Raw genomic sequence first — 21,901 nt, forward strand, 5'->3', positions numbered from 1 at the left:
ACCTCTCTAATTTATTACTTTGCTTTCTGTGTTCCTCATCTTTACTGCAAATTGAAAACATGTCTCTGTAGGGTGCTCCAACTGGAAAAAGGGGCCTTGGTGATTGTAATGTTCCAAACAATTCATTTCAAGCACCAACTTGATGATTATAGTTTGTTGTTTCCGGAGAGTAGTTAAACCTCATGTAATGAGGTTGCCAATTATCCCCGGTACTCCCCGATGTTTAGTGACAAATCAAAGCTACTTGGTCTACATAAGTATGTTTGCTTGTCAAGCCTGTCACCCACAGCTGGCCCCACAGCAGGAGACAGGGAGGATGTTTGATGCCTTGTCATGGCTGTTGCTTGGGGTGTTAAAAGATGGGAAGTCAAGAGATTGGCAGGGGTGTTGGAAAGCTTTGGGACATCCTCCTGGGTCCCTTCCAACGTATGGGTGATCCTGTGACCAATGCTGCACGTGGATGGTCTGAAGAGTTAAGTTTTAAGTACTTCAGCAGTGGAAAGAAGCTGAGGCTTCTTGTTGTTCTCAGTGTATCTTGCCATGGCAATGCAAATCGCTTTTCTGCTGTCGTTTCTGTAGCATACTGGGTGCATTGGGATAAGGATGTTAAATGAGCTGGTCCTTCTGAGCATGGGAGGGTGAGTCTTTCTGTGCCGTGTCTGATACAGCTCATGGCTTATCCAAGTAGATTTTTGAGACTTTCTTGAATCCAAAGGACCTTTCCTTTTTCCCATTTGGCGAAGGGGCTTCAACCTCAGATGTATAGCTTCAAAGTGCTGCTACAAAGCGTTCAGGTAACCTTTGGGCCAACAAGGTGCAGGGTAATGTTTATCATGACTTTTGCTGGGATCAGCTCCAGTAAAGACGGGCCATGCTTAGCTGTTGAGTTCCCCAGGGCTTTACTGTCCCCCATCAGGCATTTTCCATTCCCCCTTCATACCCAGCACCATATGCCAGGCAGCTGAAAGCACATCACTCTAGTCTATTGAGAGATTTTTAAACTTCACTGCTGACTTTTAATCTTGTTCCCAGAGGTATTTCACCCCAAGAACCGAGACAGATAGGACAGCAGCAGGTGTCAAATGATTCATCTTAACGGGTGGCAGTAGCAAGATGAAAGGATATTCATTTCTGTGGGGAGCCTCCTGTCATTTCCCTTAGAAAATTAAAGGGAACGAGCTGGCCCTGGCTGAGGAGGTGGTGGAGGCTGCCAGGCATTGCCTGCGTTGCCTCTGCACTCTTTGCACTGGGATTTGTGTTACACCCTCCAGCTGGTACAGAGCCCTGTTGCAGGAGACAGTGGTCAAACATTCAGTGGAGGACAGGATCTGTCCCAGAAAACTCACACCTGGACACACAGGGAGGAGAAGCAATGATGAAGTGGTGGGACTCGTAGCTCAGCACTGCCAGGCAAGGCAGTCACAAGGGCCTCCTCTCTTGTGCGAGATGGTGCAATAACTGCAAAATTTTTGTTGTCCATCCCCGAGGACAAAGGATGGATTTTGACCTTGGTAATGCATGATGGCTGGGTACCAGCCTTGCCAGCTTCAGAAATAAATGTCCATGATCTTTAACTCCCTCCTGCAAAAGACAGGCTGTCACAGTTATTATTCGGTGGATAAAGTTAGAGGTAGACCTTTTTGTCTTTGCATTTGAATTGGCACAAAGCTACATCTCAAGGAATCCATTAATCTCGAACAAACTGAACTCCCGAGGCACAACAGGCATTAATACCTTAAATATGGCTTTTCAAGCTCAGCGCTGCCAAGTCCACCTTTGCATTTTCCCTCCTTTTCCTGGCAAGAAGGGGAAATTCTGTAGGTGGCCAACAAAGAACTGAAGGAGGCAGCAGGTGGCTTCTGAGATGTATCCACATCTGAATCCCCCACCCCCATTCCTCCCTCACAGTCTTTTTTTCTCTTTTTTTTTTTTTTTCTTCTATGTTCTACTAAAAAATGCTATGCCTCCTGCACCTTCATTATGTTCAGCAAATCCTAAGGAAGCAAGAATTTTATACAGCACGAAAAAACATTTGTGATATAAAGAGACCAGAAACCGTGGAGTGGCCCCTTCCAAAAACGTTAGATCAAACCTAATTATAACCCTTTCCCCTCAGCTCCCCCAAGAAAGAACCAAGGGGACCCAAGCAGAGCCTTGACAAAGAGCTGTGCATTCACTTGCTGAGGCCAGTGCAATTAGATTTTGCACCAAAAAAGCCCTAAGGGAAAACAGAAGCTAACACCAGAGAAATCTGTCATTTGCCAGACCGTGGTACACCATAGGGGATGTGGGGGATGGATTTTCAAAATGCAAATAGAGGTCCATTGAGGCTTCACTACACTTCAGCGAGGTAATTTTCAAACTTAATGATTTTCACATTTAATTCAGGGAGAAATTAGTCATCGGGTATTGAGACAAAGCAAGGGTCTCTTCTGTACTGGGATGCTCTCCTCTTCAAGCTGTGTTATCTCGGCAATAATTAAAATGTTCGCTGGAGTAGAAAATGTCCTATCTGATTCATTAGCCAGATTTCCCTTTGTAAGGGAACTGGTGTTTGCTTATCCGAAATAGAGACGGCCTTGGAGAAGAGGACTCTGGATGCTAATGATTTGGGAGGGAGGAGCAAGGGGTCATGAAACTAGGCAAATGTGTGTGTGTCTTACACAGTGAATAGCTCAGTGTGTCCTCTTCCACCCTTGCAGCCACCAAGGCTGGTAGGGTCTGCATGGAAGGTGTTGCTTGACCGTTGAAGCTCTGGTTTGTGGGAACACGCAGGCTAACATGCCTGTCCCAGGCCTGAGGTTCCTTATGCCCATGGTGGCTGTGGCCCCAGGCTAAGCAGGAGAATTTCAGCTTGCACCCAAATGCGCTGCAAGAAGGTGTCCCTCAGCAAGCGACTAGTGTTCCGTGGGAGTAAGAAAATGAAGGAAATCTGGATGGCAGGAGAAGGAGAGGCCAAGTGTGAGCTGGGTTCACTTGTGTCTGAAAGCTTGCAAGAATTGGTGTGGTGCTGAGTACAGTGCTCATGACACCCATCGGCTGGCACAGCGTTGTTCATGGGGAGCAGGCAGGGAAAGGAGAAGGAGAAAGAGAATACGAGGCTTTGATTGACCTCCCTGTGGGGGAAACAAAAGCAATATTGGAAAACACTGATCCTTCAGAATTTCAAAATCATCTGTAAAATGTAAACATAATGACAGGTGACTTCTTTTTGCACCCTCCTGGTATCTGAATCTTTCAATGACACTGTTCTGATGTTTCACTTTGTTCTGGTGTTACCACATTTCAGCCAGCTTGTCTGCACAGAATAGATTACTCCTGATTTGAAGTGAGTTTGTCCTGCAGGAGGGCAGCAAGGCACCTTGAGTAGAGCCTACACAAAAACACTTCTTCCTTTTTCTCTCTTCTAGTGATCCCCAAAGTAACTAAGCACTTGCTCTCCAATCCTGTCTTCACCTGTATCATCCTGGCAGCCTGCATGGAGATCGCGGTGGTGGCCGGCTTCGCCGCCTTCCTGGGAAAGTACCTGGAGCAGCAGTTCAACCTCACCACCTCATCTGCCAACCAGCTCCTGGGTGAGTAACCACAGGGGCTGCCAAATCTCCAGCGTCCAAAGGCATTTAAAAGTGTTCAGCGTGGCTGGTAACCGCAACCAGTCTCACTGGTTAGGCTAACCAGAAAGTGACTCGCCCAATATTTAGAAATGTGTTTGTGAGTGGGAGGGCTGGGGTCCAGCTGTGCCTTGGCTGCAGAGCCCAGAGCAGACCTCCGTCATCCTTCCTCCTCGACTGCACTCTCCACCGCAGCCCACTGCAATCCCTTCCCCTATAGCCTAGCCCATTGTGTGAGAAGTGGTATGATATAGCCAGGGTATGAAAATCTGTGATAACCCTCAAGTACAGCAGAAATCCCAGCCAAACTGGGCCATTTGGTTACCCGAGACTGCAGTTGCTCACCGAGCGACAGGACTGCCCATCGAACTGCTTGTCTCATGGTTCAGGTATCCCAGAGTTCACCAGCCCATCTCCATCTGGGCTAGGAAGCCCAGTTTCTCCTGCTAGTCCCTTTTTTCCCCTTGGACTGGAAATGATGGGATTGTAATCAGCAGTGCAAATACCTGAGCTAGTGCAGCTTGGTTGCCTTTCAAATGCCCCTTCTCTCCAACCATGCTATGCTGCTGCGGTGGTTTCCCGTATATATATTTTTCAGTGTTCATTCGTGCCCTCTCAGGACACTGATGCTTAGGCAGGATCTTCATTTATTTTCTCCTGCTGCTCATTCCCAAGCAGGCCTAGCGATTTGTTTAAGGCAGCCATTCTCTCGGCAGCACCCAATTAAGATATCTGTGAGTCGATCTTGGATGATCTGCATCCACAGCTCGCCAAATGGGCAGCTGGCAGTGATCTGTCAAAAACTGGGACATCATGAAATGAGTGGATCTTAATATCAAAATAAGGAGCTTGCAAGCTGCTCCTCCTGACAATTAGTTATTTTCCCATTGAACTCGTTTATATCTTCTGGTTTTGGCCTGGTTTTCCAAAAGAAACAATCCCCTGCAGTCAGTCTTACCTCCTCCAGTGACACAGGCACTCACTGGTAAATTTTAATAGGATTTGACAGAAGGGCAGAGGTCTTAAAGGTCTTAGGCTATTCAGTCTTTCCTGAAAATTAAAGGAAAGCAACTTCACTGTTGACCCACTGGCAGAAGGAGAACCGCTGTGCTGTTTGGTGGGAGACGCCTGGCCAGTCAGTGTGTGAGTACAGCTGGATGGTCAGCCAAGAGGGAATCACCCCTGAGCCAGAGCACGTCCTGCCTCTGACCTAGTGGAGGGAAAGGAGACTTTGATACATCCGTGGTCCTCACAACAACTTGTTTAATTTAAACAAAGTTGCTACCAGATTTCCCACGTGGCATTTATGGGAGTCCAGAAATGCCAGGATTTGGATGCACTTCTAAGCTTAGCCCAGGTAGGCAGGGTCTGCAGTATAACTGGCAGCAAAGGATAAAAGTGAACCCAGACGAGCTTAGTGTGAGAATGCCTTTCTGTGCCTGGAAAGTGAGTCACTTCTGGCAGTGATTTTGCATCTCTCAGTTTAAGAAGATTCTTTAAGGGAGACTTCATATTTTCAAATGCAACTTTTGCCTAATCTCTGAATATCAGACTGCTGTGAAGTGTACCAAATAGAGCTCATCATTAGAGATGCTGCTGCTGAGGTTAAGGTGGGCCATTCTCAGCAATTTTGGCATCTCCCTCCAATATGCAGAAGAACTGGAAGATGATCCTGGTTCCTCTGTGCAAGGCAGCATACCCATTTGCATCCGTTGCTCTCTTTTTGGGCAACCCCAGCGTGGTGCTACTCCAGCAGTTGGTCATTACAAGGTTCCCCATGATGTTGTGCAGATCTCTCTACTGGAAAGTAAAAAGCTCTAATAGTGTGGTTCAATGAGCCTCACACACACTTGTTACTAACTGATTTTTCCTCTTGCAGGGATGACAGCAATCCCATGCGCGTGTCTGGGAATATTCCTGGGTGGCCTCTTGGTGAAGAAGCTCAGCCTGTCCGCTCTGGGAGCCATCAGGATGGCCATGCTGGTGAACCTGGTGTCCACAGCTTGCTACGTGTCTTTCCTGTTCCTGGGATGTGACACAGGACCTGTAGCAGGGGTTACTGTTCCCTATGGAAACAAGTGAGTCCCCAGAGAGTTTCAGGGTCTCATGCAGCCTTACCAACATAAATGCCAGGTTATTGTCCTTGACAGGCAGCCTTCAGGCAGTGCTGGCCCTTGGACAACCCTATAGAGCAAGCATATAGAAGGCAGTCTTGTATAGGGCTCGCTCTTTGGGAGGTTTTCGTGCCACTCATCACTGTGAGAATTGAGTACCTGTAGCTGACAATGTAGTCTTACTGAAATTGTTCAAACTGAATCAAAAGGTGCCAGACCTGATCCAGCACCCATGGCCACCTACGTAGCATTGGGTCTACCACACTGTCTGGTTTCTCCTGGCAGCGAGGGACGTGCACTGCTTTATATGTTTATTGAAGTGCCTGAGGGGAATTTGTAGAACCAGGTTTTAGATGCTTGGCAATTCAGATGTGTTGAGGAGAGAGTATGTGTGGCTCCAGGCCCATTTTAAGGGGAGAAATGAGGTACATGGTGGCCTGTAGTATTCACAGGACTTGGAGAGTTATTCTGTATTTTCTTTTCTGGTGCTCCTCAGTATGCAGCAGTGACTCTTTAGAGGATGACAACTTTGGGCTCTCAGCTCCTCACGGTTACTGTTCTAGAAAAATACAGAGCAATCTCTGCAGCATCTCTCTGGGTTTCCTTGGGGATTCTCATTGGGGTAACAAGGCAGCCCAAGCCTCGTGTTAGATTCTCTGTTGCAGAGGGATAGTGGCCATGGCATTTCTGTCCCCAAGGACAGGCTGTAGCCTGGATTTCTTAAAGTTGGGACCCCCATAGCCTGCCTACTGCTTTTTGAATTTGTTTGCCTTACCTACTCCCCTTCAAAGCCATGTTTGTGTGGCAACAATTGGAAAAGCTGGCTGGTATCGTCTCACTGCCCATTAATTTCTCTTTCTGTTTCTCTTACAGCTCAACTCCAACCTCATCTCTGGACCCATATTCCCCCTGCAATAACAACTGTGAATGCCAAACTGATTCCTTCACTCCAGTCTGTGGGGCAGACGGGGTCACATACTTATCTGCCTGCTTTGCTGGCTGCAGCAGCACGGTGAGTGGGCTTTCCTTGGGACCTCTCACCTGTAGGAACGAGTGCGTATCTGGTAGAGTAGCTCATTTACAGACAGCAGTGGTTATGCTCCCAAAAGCTAACCTCACACCTCAGATGGGCCTGAGCCGCTGTCGTCTTTCACTCTGTTGCATAAATGCCCACTGACTCTGGCAGCAGTCTGCTGGGATGGGATTTCCCATCCTCTTCCTCCTCCTCTGGTCTTTCTCCTCAGCATGGAAGCTGAGGAACACAAGAGGAGATATGCATGGTGGTCCACTGCCAGAACCCAGATTCTCCACGAGAGCTTTGCTAGCCTGGGCTGTGGGACCAGCTTCTCTTTTCTCCTGCAGCTCCCCATCTCCCTGCTTCTCCACCTGCCTGTGTTTACGTTGGTCAATCCTTTTATCCTTTATCCTCTTGCTCTTTTCTTGAATCTAAGAGTTCATTTCCTTTAGAAAACTCTTAAAGACCAAACCATCTCTGCGTAAAGAAGATGTGGAATTTTTAACAATATCTTAAAAGCCTGCTTTTCCATTCTTTGCTGCTGAAATGCTAATGTCTTCTGGGTTACGCTGAAAATGAGTGCCTGCCGCTCCCGTGAGTGGGAGCTGGCGGGGTTCCTGCGGTCCTTGCTCCCGGCCCGGGGCTGTGTGAGGCATAGTGACGTGCTGCCACTCTGCCTGTATGGAGCCCATGGGAGGTCAGCCTGGTCACAGTGACCGTTCATGGCTGCAGGGACATCAGTGCTCGCCACGTGCAATTATCTCTCCATGGCTTCATCCTTCCTTTTTGAGGAGACATCAAACCTCCCTTCCTGCCCTAAAGAGACAAACCACCTACAAGTGCCGGTGAACGGAGGTGCAAGCTCGTTGCTAGCAAGTGCAACCTCACAGCCCAGATGACCAGGGAGCTCATCCTGCTTAAAATTCTTCCCTCCTCAGCTCCCACTCCAGCCTTGGAGACGTAGGTGTCCCTGTGAAATACCATGGTTTCAAGGTGCTTTCAGCAACCCCACGAGGGACTCCACAAGCATGTGGCACGTGTGAATGTGTTACCTCCTGCCCTCTTCCTCCCTCCTCCTCCCAACAAGAGACAAGTCAAATCCTGGGGTGGCTATACGATCGTTTTAACAAGAAGCCAACTTGTTACAGGGCTGGTGTCTCACCAGTTCACCGAGCCCTTACCAGGAATACAGACGGTGTGATCCATGGCTGGAGTGTGGGAGCAACCTCCTCGCTGTGTGATGCAGGGCAAAGCTCTGGCTCCTCTGGAAGGAGCACAGTAATGAAAATTCAGCTCTGCCCCTTCAGTCTGCTGCTGCCTGACCTCATGTTCTGCAAGAGCAAACCTCTGAGCCAAAACCTCGCTCTCCCTCACCTTCTCTCTTACTCATTCGTTCTTGTTTTGCCTTTTCGTCATCATCTTGGGGTTCTTTTCATTGCTTGTTTTGTGGGGTTTTTTGCAGTAACGTTTTGAACAGAAATTAGTGAAGCAGTAGCATCCTCTGGAAAGGGCATTATCAAGAATTATGGACCAGTTTGGCCTTGCAATGGCCCTGAGGCAAAGCCAAATTGCCAAACCAGGTTTTAAACCCATAATCCAGGTAATGACCTGTCTAGAGGGTCTTGTGAATGTTATATGCTTGTGATGAGGCAAGGGTTGCTTTTTACTGGGACATAAAATTCTCCGAATGCTTTATTTAACTTTACTGCGTTGGACGTTTCTGACTGCCTCTCTCCACTTTTCCTCTGTGAACAATTTCTAAAAGCAATATGTAGCTCAGTTACTTTTTTCTTTTTCATTTCATCTCTCTGACTGAGCTGGTTGCAGAGGTGCACCTATCCGAAAAGCCATAGGAGTATTGGTGCTGATAGGCAGAGCTTTGGCACCCTCGGGAATTTCTCTTTCAAACCATTCCTGGGTGTGACCCTTGTGTACAAAGCATCTCTGCATCTTGTTTGTTTGATGCTGTTGCTTCTCTCAGTGTCCCGTTTTGGCTGGAGTCACATGAATTCCAGCCTGGCATTACTGTGCTGGCATCTCGTGGCTTTGTAGTGAAGTACCAGCCTGTCCCTTCCCTGTCAGAGCCAGGGTTTAAAAAAACAACTAATTAAAAACATGAGTAATTTGCACAGATAATTACCCCAAACTCAGGATGCTCTTAAAGGTGCAAATTCTGCATCTGCAGCTTCACGTGCACACAGAAAATCTGGGTGTGCGAGCTGCTGGGCAGTGGAAGGCTGTGATAACATGTGGTTGAATGCGGTGGGGTTGCAGACAAGGGAATGTGTAGCGATTTGGCACGGGTAGCAAAAAGTTGCCTCTCCACAGGACAAAGGTGAAACTCCATCTTTGATGTTTCCTTGTTTGATGTCTGTGAGTTGTATCGCATGTCAGTAATAAAAGATCAAAGATCTCCCAGGTAAGGACAAGGTGCAGCGCTGAGCAAGCAGATGGACTTGGTACAAACTATTCGCCCTGCTTTGGGTGAGCACCTTGGTGCAAAATGGTCAAAAAAGTGAACTGAGGGGCAAAGTTTCAGGCAACAGAGGTGGGGACCTGCCTTGTGGTTTGTAAAAAATCACACCAATAGGAGGAGAATCTGCCCCACCATTGCTGGAAGCAGGTACCTTCTCTCCGTTGATGAGAGCCCATGGGAAATAAGGAGCCAGTTCTGTGTGTTTGCCATGATGGGAATTTTGTCCCAGGATATTTCAGTGCAGGGATGTAGTTTCCTGGACTTAGATGGGTTTTAATCCACAGGGCTGTGTCCAGGCTGGTTGCTAGCACTTCAGTAAGAGCCAGGAACTACAAATTCCTGTTGTGTCTGTGCAAACCCCACTGCAGTGGTGCTAATTGTCACCATCTTGAAGCCTTCAGGTGGAGCTTCTACCTCACAGCACAGGAGTTTATGTTAATTATTGTTTGCCAGCCAGAAAGGCACCTACATGTCTACTCCAGCTCTCCTGGAGTTCTGCACTGCAGTCTCTCTTGCCCTCTGTGCAATTATTTGGAAGAAAATCATTTGACTCCTATGCAGAAGAAAGAGATTGGTGTCAGAAAGGCTGGAGCAGTGTCCCCGTGGATCCTTATCTTTCAAGGCAGTGAACCAGAAAGTATGCTTTTGTGTGGTCCTAAGGGGGGGACCCCAGCGGCAAAGCAAAGGAATTTCTGCTTGAACGTGGTAGAGAGGAAGGGGAGGAGATTTAGCTGTTTTTCAATATGTTTTATTTTATGGCATTACTCCTCTTACAAACATGTGACCTGAAAACCCAGCGGGCTGATGAAGACAAGCCATGAATCATTTATGATCATTTCGTTCTGTATTCGTTAAGGGATTTCTTGGTAGTATTGTGCGCCTTAATTGCACTGACATCCCCCACTTGGAAATTTCAGGAGGGTGAGTTGGAAAATAAGAAAAAAAAAAAAAAATCCCTAAATCTGTGCCTGGCAAACAGAGCTTCTTTTCACATCCTGCACTTGCTGGAGAGATCAAAGAAAAATGCCGTCGTTTTGCCCTCCTTCTGATCACATATTGATAAAGTTTATCTCGCCTGACTTCAGCTTTTAGCTCAACACAAATCCCTCTGAACCAGATGTCATTTATTAGCCTGTAGTGCACTTTGAGTCCGGCAGCGTCTGTGCCGCCAGGCTGTGATAGTTCAGCCCTCGGTGACCTGCAGCACCCACCCTGAGTGGCTCCTTCCTGGGATTCAGGGTGCTGGAAGCAGGCACCGAACCTGCAACCAGCAACAGGGCCGCAGATTTGCCTGCTTTTAATGTACTTCAGTTTAATTGCAACAGCCAAGAGGACAGAGGTAAATAACAAAGTAATTAGAACCATAATTTGGGGATCTTCCTTGTCACAGGGACACAGATTGTTTCTTTATTCTCCTCCAAAGGGGTATAACTTGGTAATAATTTTGTCGCGTGACATTTATGGGAGAGACTTGAAAGGAGCAGAAGAAAAGAAACAAGCCAAGGGACGGCTTTTGCTTGCTGGTAGCATGCATCAGAGCTGACGTGCTTCTGAAATCCTTTCCAAACCCCTCTCAAATAAGCACTTAGGAGTTACTTAATTGACCATTAGAGGATTCAAGGGTTGCTGTTGGCAAGCCCTCGTTACAGAGGGCAGTGGTGGGGACCGTGGGTCTTGCTTCCCCTGAACCCCTGTGCTCCTCCGCAGAACCTCAGTGGCTGTTCGTGCCTCACCTCGGTCCCTGCCGAAAATGCCACCGTCGTTCCTGGCAAATGCCCCAGTCCCGGCTGTGAAGAGGCCTTCTTGACATTCCTCTGCGTGATGTGCGTTTGCAGCATGATCGGGGCCATGGCGCAGACGCCGTCAGTCATCATACTCATCAGGTAGGACTGCGGCCGGGAGGAACCGATGAGCTTGCTGGGGGCTGCTCCTGGGGTGGGAACAGGGCTGGGGGGACCATGGGGTACCTTTGGGAGCTGCAGTGAGCTGAGGGCCCCACACAGCTCCTGCCCTCTTCCTCTTTGGCTGCATGTCCCCCATATCAATGACTTTGGCTTAAGCAGAGGTTCAGTGCATCAGAGAATCCTCCTTTGACTAAGCACTCCCTGGTGGAGACACCTTGAAAGAGCTGCCCATGTTTTCAAAAGATTTTGAGCTTCCTCAGCAAATGGGGAGCTACGGGCACAGGCTTTCCCGTATGTTACTGCCTTTACATGCAGGCAGGAGTTGGGGATGTGAAAGCCCAAGCAGTTCTGCCTGAATTGCAGTCCCGTTGTTTCAAGTGTGAATTAAATCATTTTCTCTCTAAACCACCGTTTCGCTTGGTAGCACCTGGTTTTTCTGTGGCATGGCCCCGCTGAGTTCAGTGCCTGCAGTATGGACCTGCTAGAGAAAGTACAGGAATTGCTCTAGTACAGCTTTGGTAAAACGGGAGTGAGGAGGGACTGGGCTTGCAAACAGAGAAGATCCCTGCAGGGATGCTGCAAAGCAAGGTGGCAGGCTTGTTGTTACCGAGGCTGGGATTAGCATGGGAAAGGAAATACAGAAGTGCTGTTTCCAGTCCAGGTAGTCAGGACGCTACAGCTGCATCAGGAAAGGGGGAAAATTGCAGCCCTGTGTTCTCAGCATTTAATGACTTAATAAGATACCTTTAGAGATGGCCTGGAGATCGTAGAAACCATGGAAAAAATAAAAGGCTGCAACAAAGGCTGGCCTTGGTCAATACTCCCTTGACTAGAGTTTAATTTTTCTCACCCTGGACCAAGTCCAAGAACAGAAGGAGCTTGCAAATCTGAAAGACATCTGTGAGTTGAGCCAATATGAGTAGGTGGGCAAAAGTAGCTTATTCAAATAACTGACCTTGTGTTATTTCCAGACACATGGAACACTTCACCTTATGATATACGTGTATATCTAAGCCCACGTTTATCCAGAATTACTTATCTGTCCGGGCTGTCACTTACTGAGAATAATAACCACAGGCATAAATAGCAGATCCATTCTGCTGCCTGGAAAATTCCAATAAAATTCAATCAATAAAGTCTGTATTAGAAACACACTCTTGAGTGGATCTTGGACAGAACAGCTCTGTGAGGGCATGTCTCCCTGCAGGATACAAAATGAGATATTCCACCTACTAGTTCGTTTCTCTCTTTGCATCTACAGTAGCTAAAGGGAAATCAAATTTCTCATGATAAATGTTGTGGCAAAAGTAATTTGAAGTTTGAAGAGTTCTTTGTTCAAGGGAGCTGCCAGCACCTATAGGATCCTGAGTGGAGACGTCTTAGTGTCGACTTCAAATGAGATAAGCCAGTTGCCAGTCAGGAAGAACAGAAGGGAATAAGAAAAGCAAAGGGAGTATTAAAAATATTCAGCTCACAGTGTAGGAAATAAACAATTCACACATCCAAATTAGTAACTATGCTCCCCTCAGTCACTGATAGCTGCTAAAATGTGCATGGAAGAGCTCTTTGCCATATACGACCTCATGCTCTCTTGCAACTGCCATCTTGGGTTGCTAAAAGAAAGTTTTGGCATATGAGTGTGTCCCTGGCGTCCATGGCAGTGACAATTGCATCGGCAGCTCCTATGGTTAGTTTAAAAATGAACTTCAGTGTCTACAAATTAGACATCTCGTCTAGGCAAGTCATTTGCTCACTGCTCTAGTCGGTGAGAAAAGGAAATGTCTCCAGGTGGCAACTTTTACTCCCCACTAAGGTACGGGGCTTGACTTTGGTCTTAAATACAAAAAGGTGAACTGATGGACCTCACCATTGATTAAAAACCCACTGTGAATAATTGACATGATAATCCTTTTTTTCCATAAAATAAACTTTAATACGCCTTCTGTTTCCTTCATTTCCCACCCAATTGTAGAATCCTATTTGACCCAAGCCATTAACCACAAGAACATTTTTCCAAGGGTAGATACTTCATGGCATTAAGTCTTTGTATCAAGCCTGGGTGTCTGCTTGAAAACTGCTGCAATTCAGCCAGAGGTCACAGGCTTCATGCAGGAATCACGGTACGATGTGACACCATGTTATGTGTGAGATGAGGGCAGGTGTCAGAATGGTCTTCTCTTAAATTAAAACCTATTGCTCTTTCTGGCTGTTTTATCACTATTGATACTGATTCCTCTCCCATATAATTTATACAGAGGACCACCACTGCCACCGTGGGTGTCACTAGCAGTGCTGACTACCGACCTCTGTAAGGAGCTAATGGAGGAGGCAGCTGAAGCCTTTAAAGTTCCCGTGTGATGAATCTATTCATATGGGGATCACTGTCCTGCTTTCCCAGCCTTTATGTACTGTGGGAAATAAAATGCTATTATAAGACTTAAGACCAAATTAATGATTTCTGAAATTCCAAAGGCTTTGCTGAGCCTGCCTCAAGAGGATGACTTTAGCCAGTAGCATCCTTGAGCTTGAGGGAATTAGAAAGCCATGAATTATTTTTTAAAGCACCTTTGAAGGATAACACTAATGCGATAGAGTGGGTTGTGCTTGTAGCAAAAGATAGTGCAACCGTTGGCTTCCCAGCATAAAAAAAAAAATCACGTGCTAGACTCATGCCCATGAAAACTAGTCTTGAGCACATCCTCACTGGGAGGCTTGATTTAACAGGCTGCGTGAACCTTTTGGTCTGTCATTCTGCCTTCTCTCTTTGGTTCCCAGTCGTCTGGGAAGTTTTAAAACAAAAAAATTTCTCTCCCTCCAATTCTCAACATATAGAGCCTTGGAAGCATGATGGGGAGCTTGTAAATGATGACTTACTGGGATGGGAATTTCATTTTTCCCTGTCCGACGACAAGATTAGCTGTTGTTATTAATGACTTAACTAAATTCCTGAACCTATCACTGATGCAATTACTTTTGGGGCTGTAGGCAGTTCAGGCGAAGGGAGAAGAAAAACCCCATTAATGACTTTTTGAAGAGGTGGTGGTGGCATCCTGGCTGACAGTGCAGAATAGCCATGGGGTGTGTTAATCAAAGCAGAACAACAAGAATCAATTTCACTCACTCTCTCCTTCTCTCCTCTATATAGAACCGTGAGCCCCGAACTCAAGTCTTACGCTTTGGGGGTGCTTTTCTTGCTTCTTCGTTTGCTAGGTAAGTACAAAAATGTCATGTCCTTCTCTCTCATCCTTTCCTCTCTCACGGAAAAATGTATTTTTAACGTGCAAAAGTTGATGTCTAGTCCATGCAATGCTGTGGTTGTCATGAGCGGGTTCTGACGCAACGAGGTCCAAGCCCTCTATACGAAGGATATCTCATCAAGGCTCCTGAAGGCACTTTTCCTGCCATTTGAATTGTGCTAATGGAAGAAAATGCAGTGTTGCATGAGAAATGACCGTTTCTGCCATGGTCCCACACAACCAGTTACTCTTCTATAGCTGTTATTAACATGTCAGCAGCTTGCAAAATTACTGCTGTATAGCATATAGCTGAAGTAGAGGGATATGTATTTTCATCCTCCTTTGAGGGACAGGACCTGTGTTACATGGCGTGTTTGTTCCTTCCTTTGGGTCTCTCGGAAAGGGAAACAGTGAAATGAGACAGGCTGAGTCCTTGTATCCTCCGGTGGGTTAACGTCCCATTAAAATGCTTGTGGCTGTTCCTCTGGACCAGTATGTCCTTCTCATGTATGAATTAAAAGGAACACAGTGTGTGTTTTGGGGGTGGAATTCACTTTTTTTTTTTAGCAGGGTCCGGCAGTACCTTCCCTGCATGACCCCGCCAGTCTCAAAGGAATGAGCTGGAGAGTAAAGCACCATCTCCTAGGCTGCAGCAAGGCGCTAGGAAGTAAGATACCAAAAATCCCACAGTACTGTACGTTGTACGTTGCTTTGAATAAGTGACCTCATTTATTTGCTAATTTTTTGTACCACTTTATTCCCCATTAGCTGAAAGGGAAATGGTGGTCCCAGACCAGTTTACGATAAAGCCAACAGATTTTCATTGCTTTTGATGAAGTAGCTGCGGTCACACAGAAAGCTCCATCAAGTAATCTTATCCAGAGCTCAGATAGCTCAAAGGGGAGCTTCTGGGTTGACTTGGGTCAGCTCTGGTTCAAGCCTTGCAAAGACAGCGTTTTCTTTAGCCGTCGGGGCTGCTCTCGGGTTTTGACCTGTCTTCAGCTCTCACTGGCTGAATGCGGAGTGTCAGCAGGCAAGTGTGCGAGGAGGATGGCTGTGAGCTGTTGTTTGCAAAGGAAGAAGTACTTAAGGGGGGAGATTTTCTCTTTTTTCTCTTTTCCTTTCAAAACAGAGAAGCCTCCTGAGATGGCAGCATCTTGAATTCCTCTAAAACCAGGCTCGGACACATATGCTTAAGTTGAATAGATCTTTTTTTTTTTATTCCAATAAAGAAGCCATAGTAAGAATTTAAACTCAAATCTTTATATGTTGCTCTGTCACTAAGGAATTCCAATGAAATAAGACAATACATCCTGAAGCATGCCAGCAGTGTAGCTTGAACCCACAGAAAATGAAGAGGAAGGGACTTTTTGATATGAGCCAAGGGTATCCAAATCTTGCCCTTAACAACCTGAGGTTTGAGAATAGCTTTACTGATTTATTTTAAAAGCTTTTCAGTTCACCTTTAAGCTTAGACTTAAGAAGAGAGTGATAATAGCTGCTTCTTGAACCAAAGGAGAGCATTAAACATAGGAGGTATGAGACCCGGAGGTGCAATCGTAGCTAATAGACGTCGGTAAGACAGGAGCAGCTTTTTTATACAGCCCTACAGTTTCTGCAATGAAATATATATACAGCAGAAATTTTTGCAACACTTTGCACTAAGAGGTAAAACATGATTGAATCTCTTCAATAGTCACTGTAATAACATGAAACATGACTGAATTCTCCCGGTATCCTCCTTGGATATATTATCTCATTCCATAGGAATTCTGCTGTGAGAGGGCAGCGTAACAGTGTCTTCATAAAAAAGTGTCACTGCAGTTTCTCAGAGAAGAGTGTAAAGCAATGCCATTGGAGCCAAAGGTTTGGAATGGAAACATCTGGAATGGCAAAGAGTTTTGGACTTGTAAGATCCTGGGCACATCCTTTCTGGATGGTGTTCACCATGCATCCTAGCAAAGCCTCTTGCTTACCAGGGCACTTCTTTTTGTTTTCCTATGAGCCCATGTTGTTTTCCTCTCTTCTTCCAATGTGACAAAAACACAATGTTCCTCTCTGACAAGGACCTTCCAATCTGCAGTGCAGTTCCTCAACTCCCATGTCTTGAGAATCTAGGCACTGAGTCGCTCCTTTGAGGCCCTTGTCCTCTCCTCTGGTAAAAATGACCTGAAATACTCACTCGTTGCTAGAAGTTTTTCATATATTTTTCTTTAAGGTTTCTGCCTCCGTGCCTGCATTCACATAGGTGTAGCTTTGGAGTTCAATGAAACAGGTCCTTCCTCAAGTCTTATGCAGAGCAATTTCCAGGCCAGATCATCCTGGAAAGCCAGCTGAAGCCAGCAGATGGGGATGATGGCTCTCTCTGAAGTTCAGCCTATGCATCTCCAAAGCTTTGTATCAACATCTCTCAGCATGTTAACAAGTAGAGGCTCACACTTCAAAATTATGATCCAAATGCAGTTTTCTCTTAGTCCAGAAAGCGTGCGGCTTCTGCCTCCTGGGTCACTGCCACGTCTGGGTGTTACCCCTTAGGTGGCAACCAGTGCCAGCGCCACGGGGCACACAAACTGCATTCAGCAGCACTGTCTTTTAGCTTGTTTCTGGCAGGAGCTCAGCTGAATTTTTTTAAATCCCAGGTTGAGTATGTGGTTGTCCACAGGTTTCAACAAAAAAAAAAACAACAAAAAAAACAAAAAAAAAAAAACCCATATTTTAACTTAGGAGCAGAACCAGCCCAGTCTTGGAATTTCCAGTCATTGAAATGACAAACAGGGAGCTGGTGCTGACTTTTTATCCAGAACATAACCAGGTTTTTAGATGTGATGACTGGAACTAGTGTTTCTAACAAAAAAATTGTCTTGCTTTTTGTATCATTTGTTTTTATTTACTAAATTTGTGCTATTAATGACTGGTTAAAATGAGTACCAAAAGCCCATATAGCCTTTGTTAACGCCTGCATTTATTAACATATAAGGAAAATCAAACAAAATCTGCAGAGCTCTAGTCATTGACAAAATAAAATAAAGAGATCTCAGTTACCACAGGGAACAGTGAAAATAACCAATTTATTTGCAGTCTTAGGAAACAAGTCATGAATGTCACTATTTTGTTCATGACAAGCTGAAAGAAGGTATCTTTTTTTAAGCCTGGTAATCCAGGTTAATGATGAAACTGGATCCAAGATTAAACACTTTTCTGTCTAGAAACTGCAGTTCTTGTGTCTGTTTGGCTACACGTATATTTATACAGTCTCAAGCATCACAACATCTATGAATGGAGTGATACTGTCAGGGTCATGTTGTGCCTACCTGCTATTGGGATTGATTTTATCAATCAGCATTTTTTTGAGGGTTTATCCACTTCCAGCCTCCCCCCATGAATGTAGCAGAAGGAAGAGAAATGGTTGACATATGTAGAACATCCACATTTTCTTCCGAGTGCTGCACGCTTGGTGCATGTGTGCTGGCTGGGGAGTGCAGAGCTGTAATGTGGATGTTCTACCCACCGTTGGGGTAATGTGGAACAGAGGATCTCTGCAATGTCCCTGTAGGATGGGGAAAAGTAGAGAAGAAAAATGTTGCCTTTATTAGTTAAATGAGACTGGAGTGATTGCTTTAAGGTTGCAGCTCTGCTGCAAACTATGATTGAGAAATGCTCATCAGTAGTTAGCTGCGGTGGCTGTGGGAGAATCCAGCTGTGATATTTTACCTAATGGTGCACTGAAATTTTCCCTTCTTTTCAGATTTAATCTTTGGCCTGTATTAGAAGCCATTGTTTCTTTTCCTTAGACCCAGAGAAGGCCTTCTCCTGTGTCAGGGAAAGATCCAAAACTAGACCTCAGTGCCCCGGCTGATTTCAGACTGTGAACCGAAGTCCTATGCAATCCTTCTGGTGAACACCCCAGAGAGCAGAATTATCAATATCCAAACAGAGAGCAAGCTGCAAGGCTGTCCTCCTCCTCTTTCATTTACCCCTCCCCTCAGTCTCATTAGGCAGATAAGAAGCTTATAAAAGCCACTTAAACTTGAGGAAAATCCTCTCTGCATATTGGTATCAGCAGGAATCTCTTCCGTAGGTGTTGAGTCCAAGGTAAAAACTCATCCACTTACTTTGTTTAGGTTGAGTTAGAACTTAAAAAACTAGAATCACAGGCTGCAGCTGGGGCCATTAACCTTGATAAAGTATCCTCCCTTTCCAATCGCTGCTGTCATGTCTTTTCTCTTTATCATAAGGATCATAAAAGCATGATTTGTCTCTCTTATTTTGACAGGTTTTATCCCACCTCCGCTGATCTTTGGGGCTGGAATTGACTCCACGTGTCTGTTCTGGAGCACGTTCTGTGGCGAGCAAGGAGCCTGCGCGCTGTACGACAACGTGGTCTATAGATACCTGTATGTTAGTATTGCTATAGCCCTCAAGTCTTTTGCATTCATCTTATATACAACCACCTGGCAGTGCTTGAGGAAAAACTATAAAAGATACATCAAGAACCACGAAGGTGGTCTCAGCAGTAGTGAGTTTTTTGCCTCTACTCTCACCCTAGACAATCTGGGGCGGGACTCGGTGCCCCAAAATCAATCACATAGGACAAAATTTATCTATAACCTTGAAGATCATGAGTGGTGTGAAAATATGGAGTCTGTTTTATAGTGACTGTGGAGGGGTGAACTATATTAATAATACAAGGGTCCTTTTTAATAAAAACAAGAAGAGAGTGGGAATGAAGAAACACAACTGCAAACCAACAACGGCAACACAGGAAACTTTTGTCTTTTTCTCAAAGTCAGACCCAGCCAGGATTCTTGAGAACAGCGTCTTATAATGGGATCACTTGTGAAGCCCTGCGGGGCGATGGAGAAAGCAGGGAGCCGCTGTGGCTGGGTACCAGCCCCTTTGATGACAGTACGAGCTTCCAAGAAGGGTGTCTGCAGAGGTCCATCGGAGAGCTCGGCAAACGGACAGGCTCGGGCATGGGGCGTAGAGAAAGCAGGCTGATAACAGCAAGGCTGGAATAGGCATTTGCGGTTGCAAACGGGGTCCCAGGGATACACGGAGCCCTGCGGCGTGGGCTGAAGGGTTTAGCTGGTCTGGGTGCTGTTCAAACCCACTGTGCGGTGCTGGAGTTGTTCCACCAGTCACACTCTGTCACCAGCCACGAGTCCACAATAAATACCTTGAAAGCTGCTGGAAACCTTCCAGGTGGCGAGCAGTGCTGTCAGAGGTGTCCGAGTCCTTCCAGCCGAGGCTTATTCGCAGATCGCAGCGTTGTGGTTGTCTGTGAATAGTCTGTGTTCAGATCTCTCAAACCCAGTAAAGTTCAAGACATTTGCTCACACTTGCCAAACGTGCTGTCATTTTTAAAGGGGGATGAATTCCAAATACTTGTCTGTGTTGTCCTCTAATGAGATTTTTTTAAAACATACTTTCAAATCTATGTTAACCCTTAAATCGCTGACACTTTTCCATAGGGAGGATTTATTTATGCTCGTTTGGGGAAGGATCCTGTTTAATTCACCCGAACATAATGTGACTCAAGGGGTTTGTTTAATCCTCTGCATTTTTTATCTATACGCCTTCATTCTAATATGCTACCAAGCCAATGAAGACACATAATATGTTTTTAAAAAAGAGAAAGAATGCACTGTGTCTCTATAAAAACAATTGTCAGTTGGAGAATTATAGATAATATGATGATTTACATAATATAGTTTTTTCATATTCTATGTGACTCAGTGAATACATATATATAGATATATGGAGAGGCTGTTTATGTTCCCTCCAGTTTTTAAAGATATATATATATATATATATAATTTGCAATCTAGAAATTGTGTGGTGGATATTTTCTTTCAAGTAAGGGTGCGTGCGTGTGTGTGCGTGTGTGTGTACAGGATGAAAGGAATACTGACCTTAATCCTGCAGCCCTCACAACTGATATTTTTTTTTCCACCTGAGAAATTCTACCAACTTCAGTGGAAGCCATGTGAGGGAGGTGGAATAATCTCCCCACCTGGAGGCCACGTTTTGCCCGTAGATGTGCAGTTAGTGTTCCTAGGGAAGGCTGGGTTATGGGAGCAGGGGCTGGCCAGCATTGAGCACCTCTGAAATTTTCATTCAGATCCTCACTAGGCATCCATGCAGGAGCAGATTTGGCTTTGCTTTTGCAATGCTGTCATCTAAGCCTGCAAAAATCACAGGGAAGCTTTCATCTGATTTCAAGAAGCATTGGGTCAGGCTTATTTTGCATGCATGTTTTTCTTTTCCAAAACATTCCTGCTGGGAAGCAATACACATTGGTTGTGTTTGCGGAGTGTTCCCCAGGAACCAGACCCATTTCCAATGGACTAAATGTCAGAAGGGTTTTAAGGGTTAGCATCATAATCAAAAGGCTCCTTTTTTGTTTGTTTGTATTTTGAAGCTGTTGTGAACTTGCAGATGTTTAGAGAAGTAACCTGGCACGTTGAACCGAATGCTGGACATCACTTCCACGCAGCTGGCGGAGGGGCTGATCTTCCCCAAGTCCTTGTCCATTGCTGGCAGTGGACACCGCAGAGTTGGCACAATTACAGAGGGTTGATAACTTGCCACTCATGTTCAACACCTTTTTAGGAGACTTTGCTCTTATGCAGGCATTGAAACATGGGTGTGGGATATCAAATTGCTTCCACTTGACTGACTTTACATGTGTGTTTGTAATTTCTGCACAGCATTATATGTTCATCAACAATAAGGGGAAAAAAAAAAAAAGGGTGTATCAAATAAACTCCACTGTGCCAAATACTTGACAAATATTGTAACTGCATATATTTGATTCTTGGTTTGCAGCCATGTTAAGAATCCCTTGATTAATGAAGGAGTTTAAGAAAAAAAAAAGTTATTAAGCTATGCCGTGCCATTGTTATCTTGGGCGGTAAGTGATGCTTTTTGAGACCATTAGATTGGTTTAGTGTATCCTGTCTGCTAAAATAGAGATACTGCATCTATAAAACAATGAATTTAAAAAAGGCACAGAGTGCATAACTGTCTCATAAAATATGTATAATTGTCAAGTATAAGCCTTTGAAATCATTCTGTACAGTTCTCTTCATTCTGCAAATTTATTACTTAGACTGCTGTCTTTTCAAATGTTAGCTCATAATTTTATACTATACACACACAGACTCGAACACAAATGTCACAGAATAGAACCTTTCTAAAAGCCTGCTTGCTTGAAATTCTACAACCCCTTTCACAATTTCATTTTTTTTTCCCCCTCTGAAAGTCCAAGGTGAAGGAGAACAGCGTGCTGACATGATGCAAAACAAACCCGCAGTGTTCAAGAGCTGTGGTGTGTCAGTACAGTCAAAAGTCCCCCTTGACTGGAGTTACAGAAACAGGATTCCAGGGCACTTAACGTTTTCACTTTTTTTTTTTCCTCGCATTTCATCTCTTCTTTTGATATATATGGGAGACGCAGCTGAATGGGGTTGCTTACATTATTTTTAAGCTGTAACTTGAAATTCTTGCATGATCGTTGTTTCATTTCTTTTGATAATGCGACTT

At 45.3% G+C, this 21,901-nt stretch overlaps 1 protein-coding gene across 1 annotated transcript in view; it reads left to right on the forward strand.

The window, feature by feature from the left end:
- SLCO3A1 (solute carrier organic anion transporter family member 3A1) overlaps positions 1-21,137 on the forward strand; it is a 140,256-nt gene extending 119,119 nt beyond the window's left edge. The window contains exons 5-10 of the mRNA XM_068410307.1: positions 3,411-3,575; positions 5,491-5,689; positions 6,599-6,737; positions 10,924-11,099; positions 14,266-14,330; positions 18,630-21,137. Of these exons, the coding sequence (XP_068266408.1) occupies positions 3,411-3,575; positions 5,491-5,689; positions 6,599-6,737; positions 10,924-11,099; positions 14,266-14,330; positions 18,630-19,009 (1,124 nt within the window). The 3' untranslated portion in view covers positions 19,010-21,137. The remainder of the gene's footprint in view (positions 1-3,410; positions 3,576-5,490; positions 5,690-6,598; positions 6,738-10,923; positions 11,100-14,265; positions 14,331-18,629) is intronic.
- The last annotated feature ends 764 nt before the right edge of the window (positions 21,138-21,901 follow it).

Source organism: Nyctibius grandis, chromosome 11 (genome assembly GCF_013368605.1).
Source record: "Nyctibius grandis isolate bNycGra1 chromosome 11, bNycGra1.pri, whole genome shotgun sequence".
Lineage (NCBI taxonomy): Eukaryota > Metazoa > Chordata > Aves > Nyctibiiformes > Nyctibiidae > Nyctibius > Nyctibius grandis.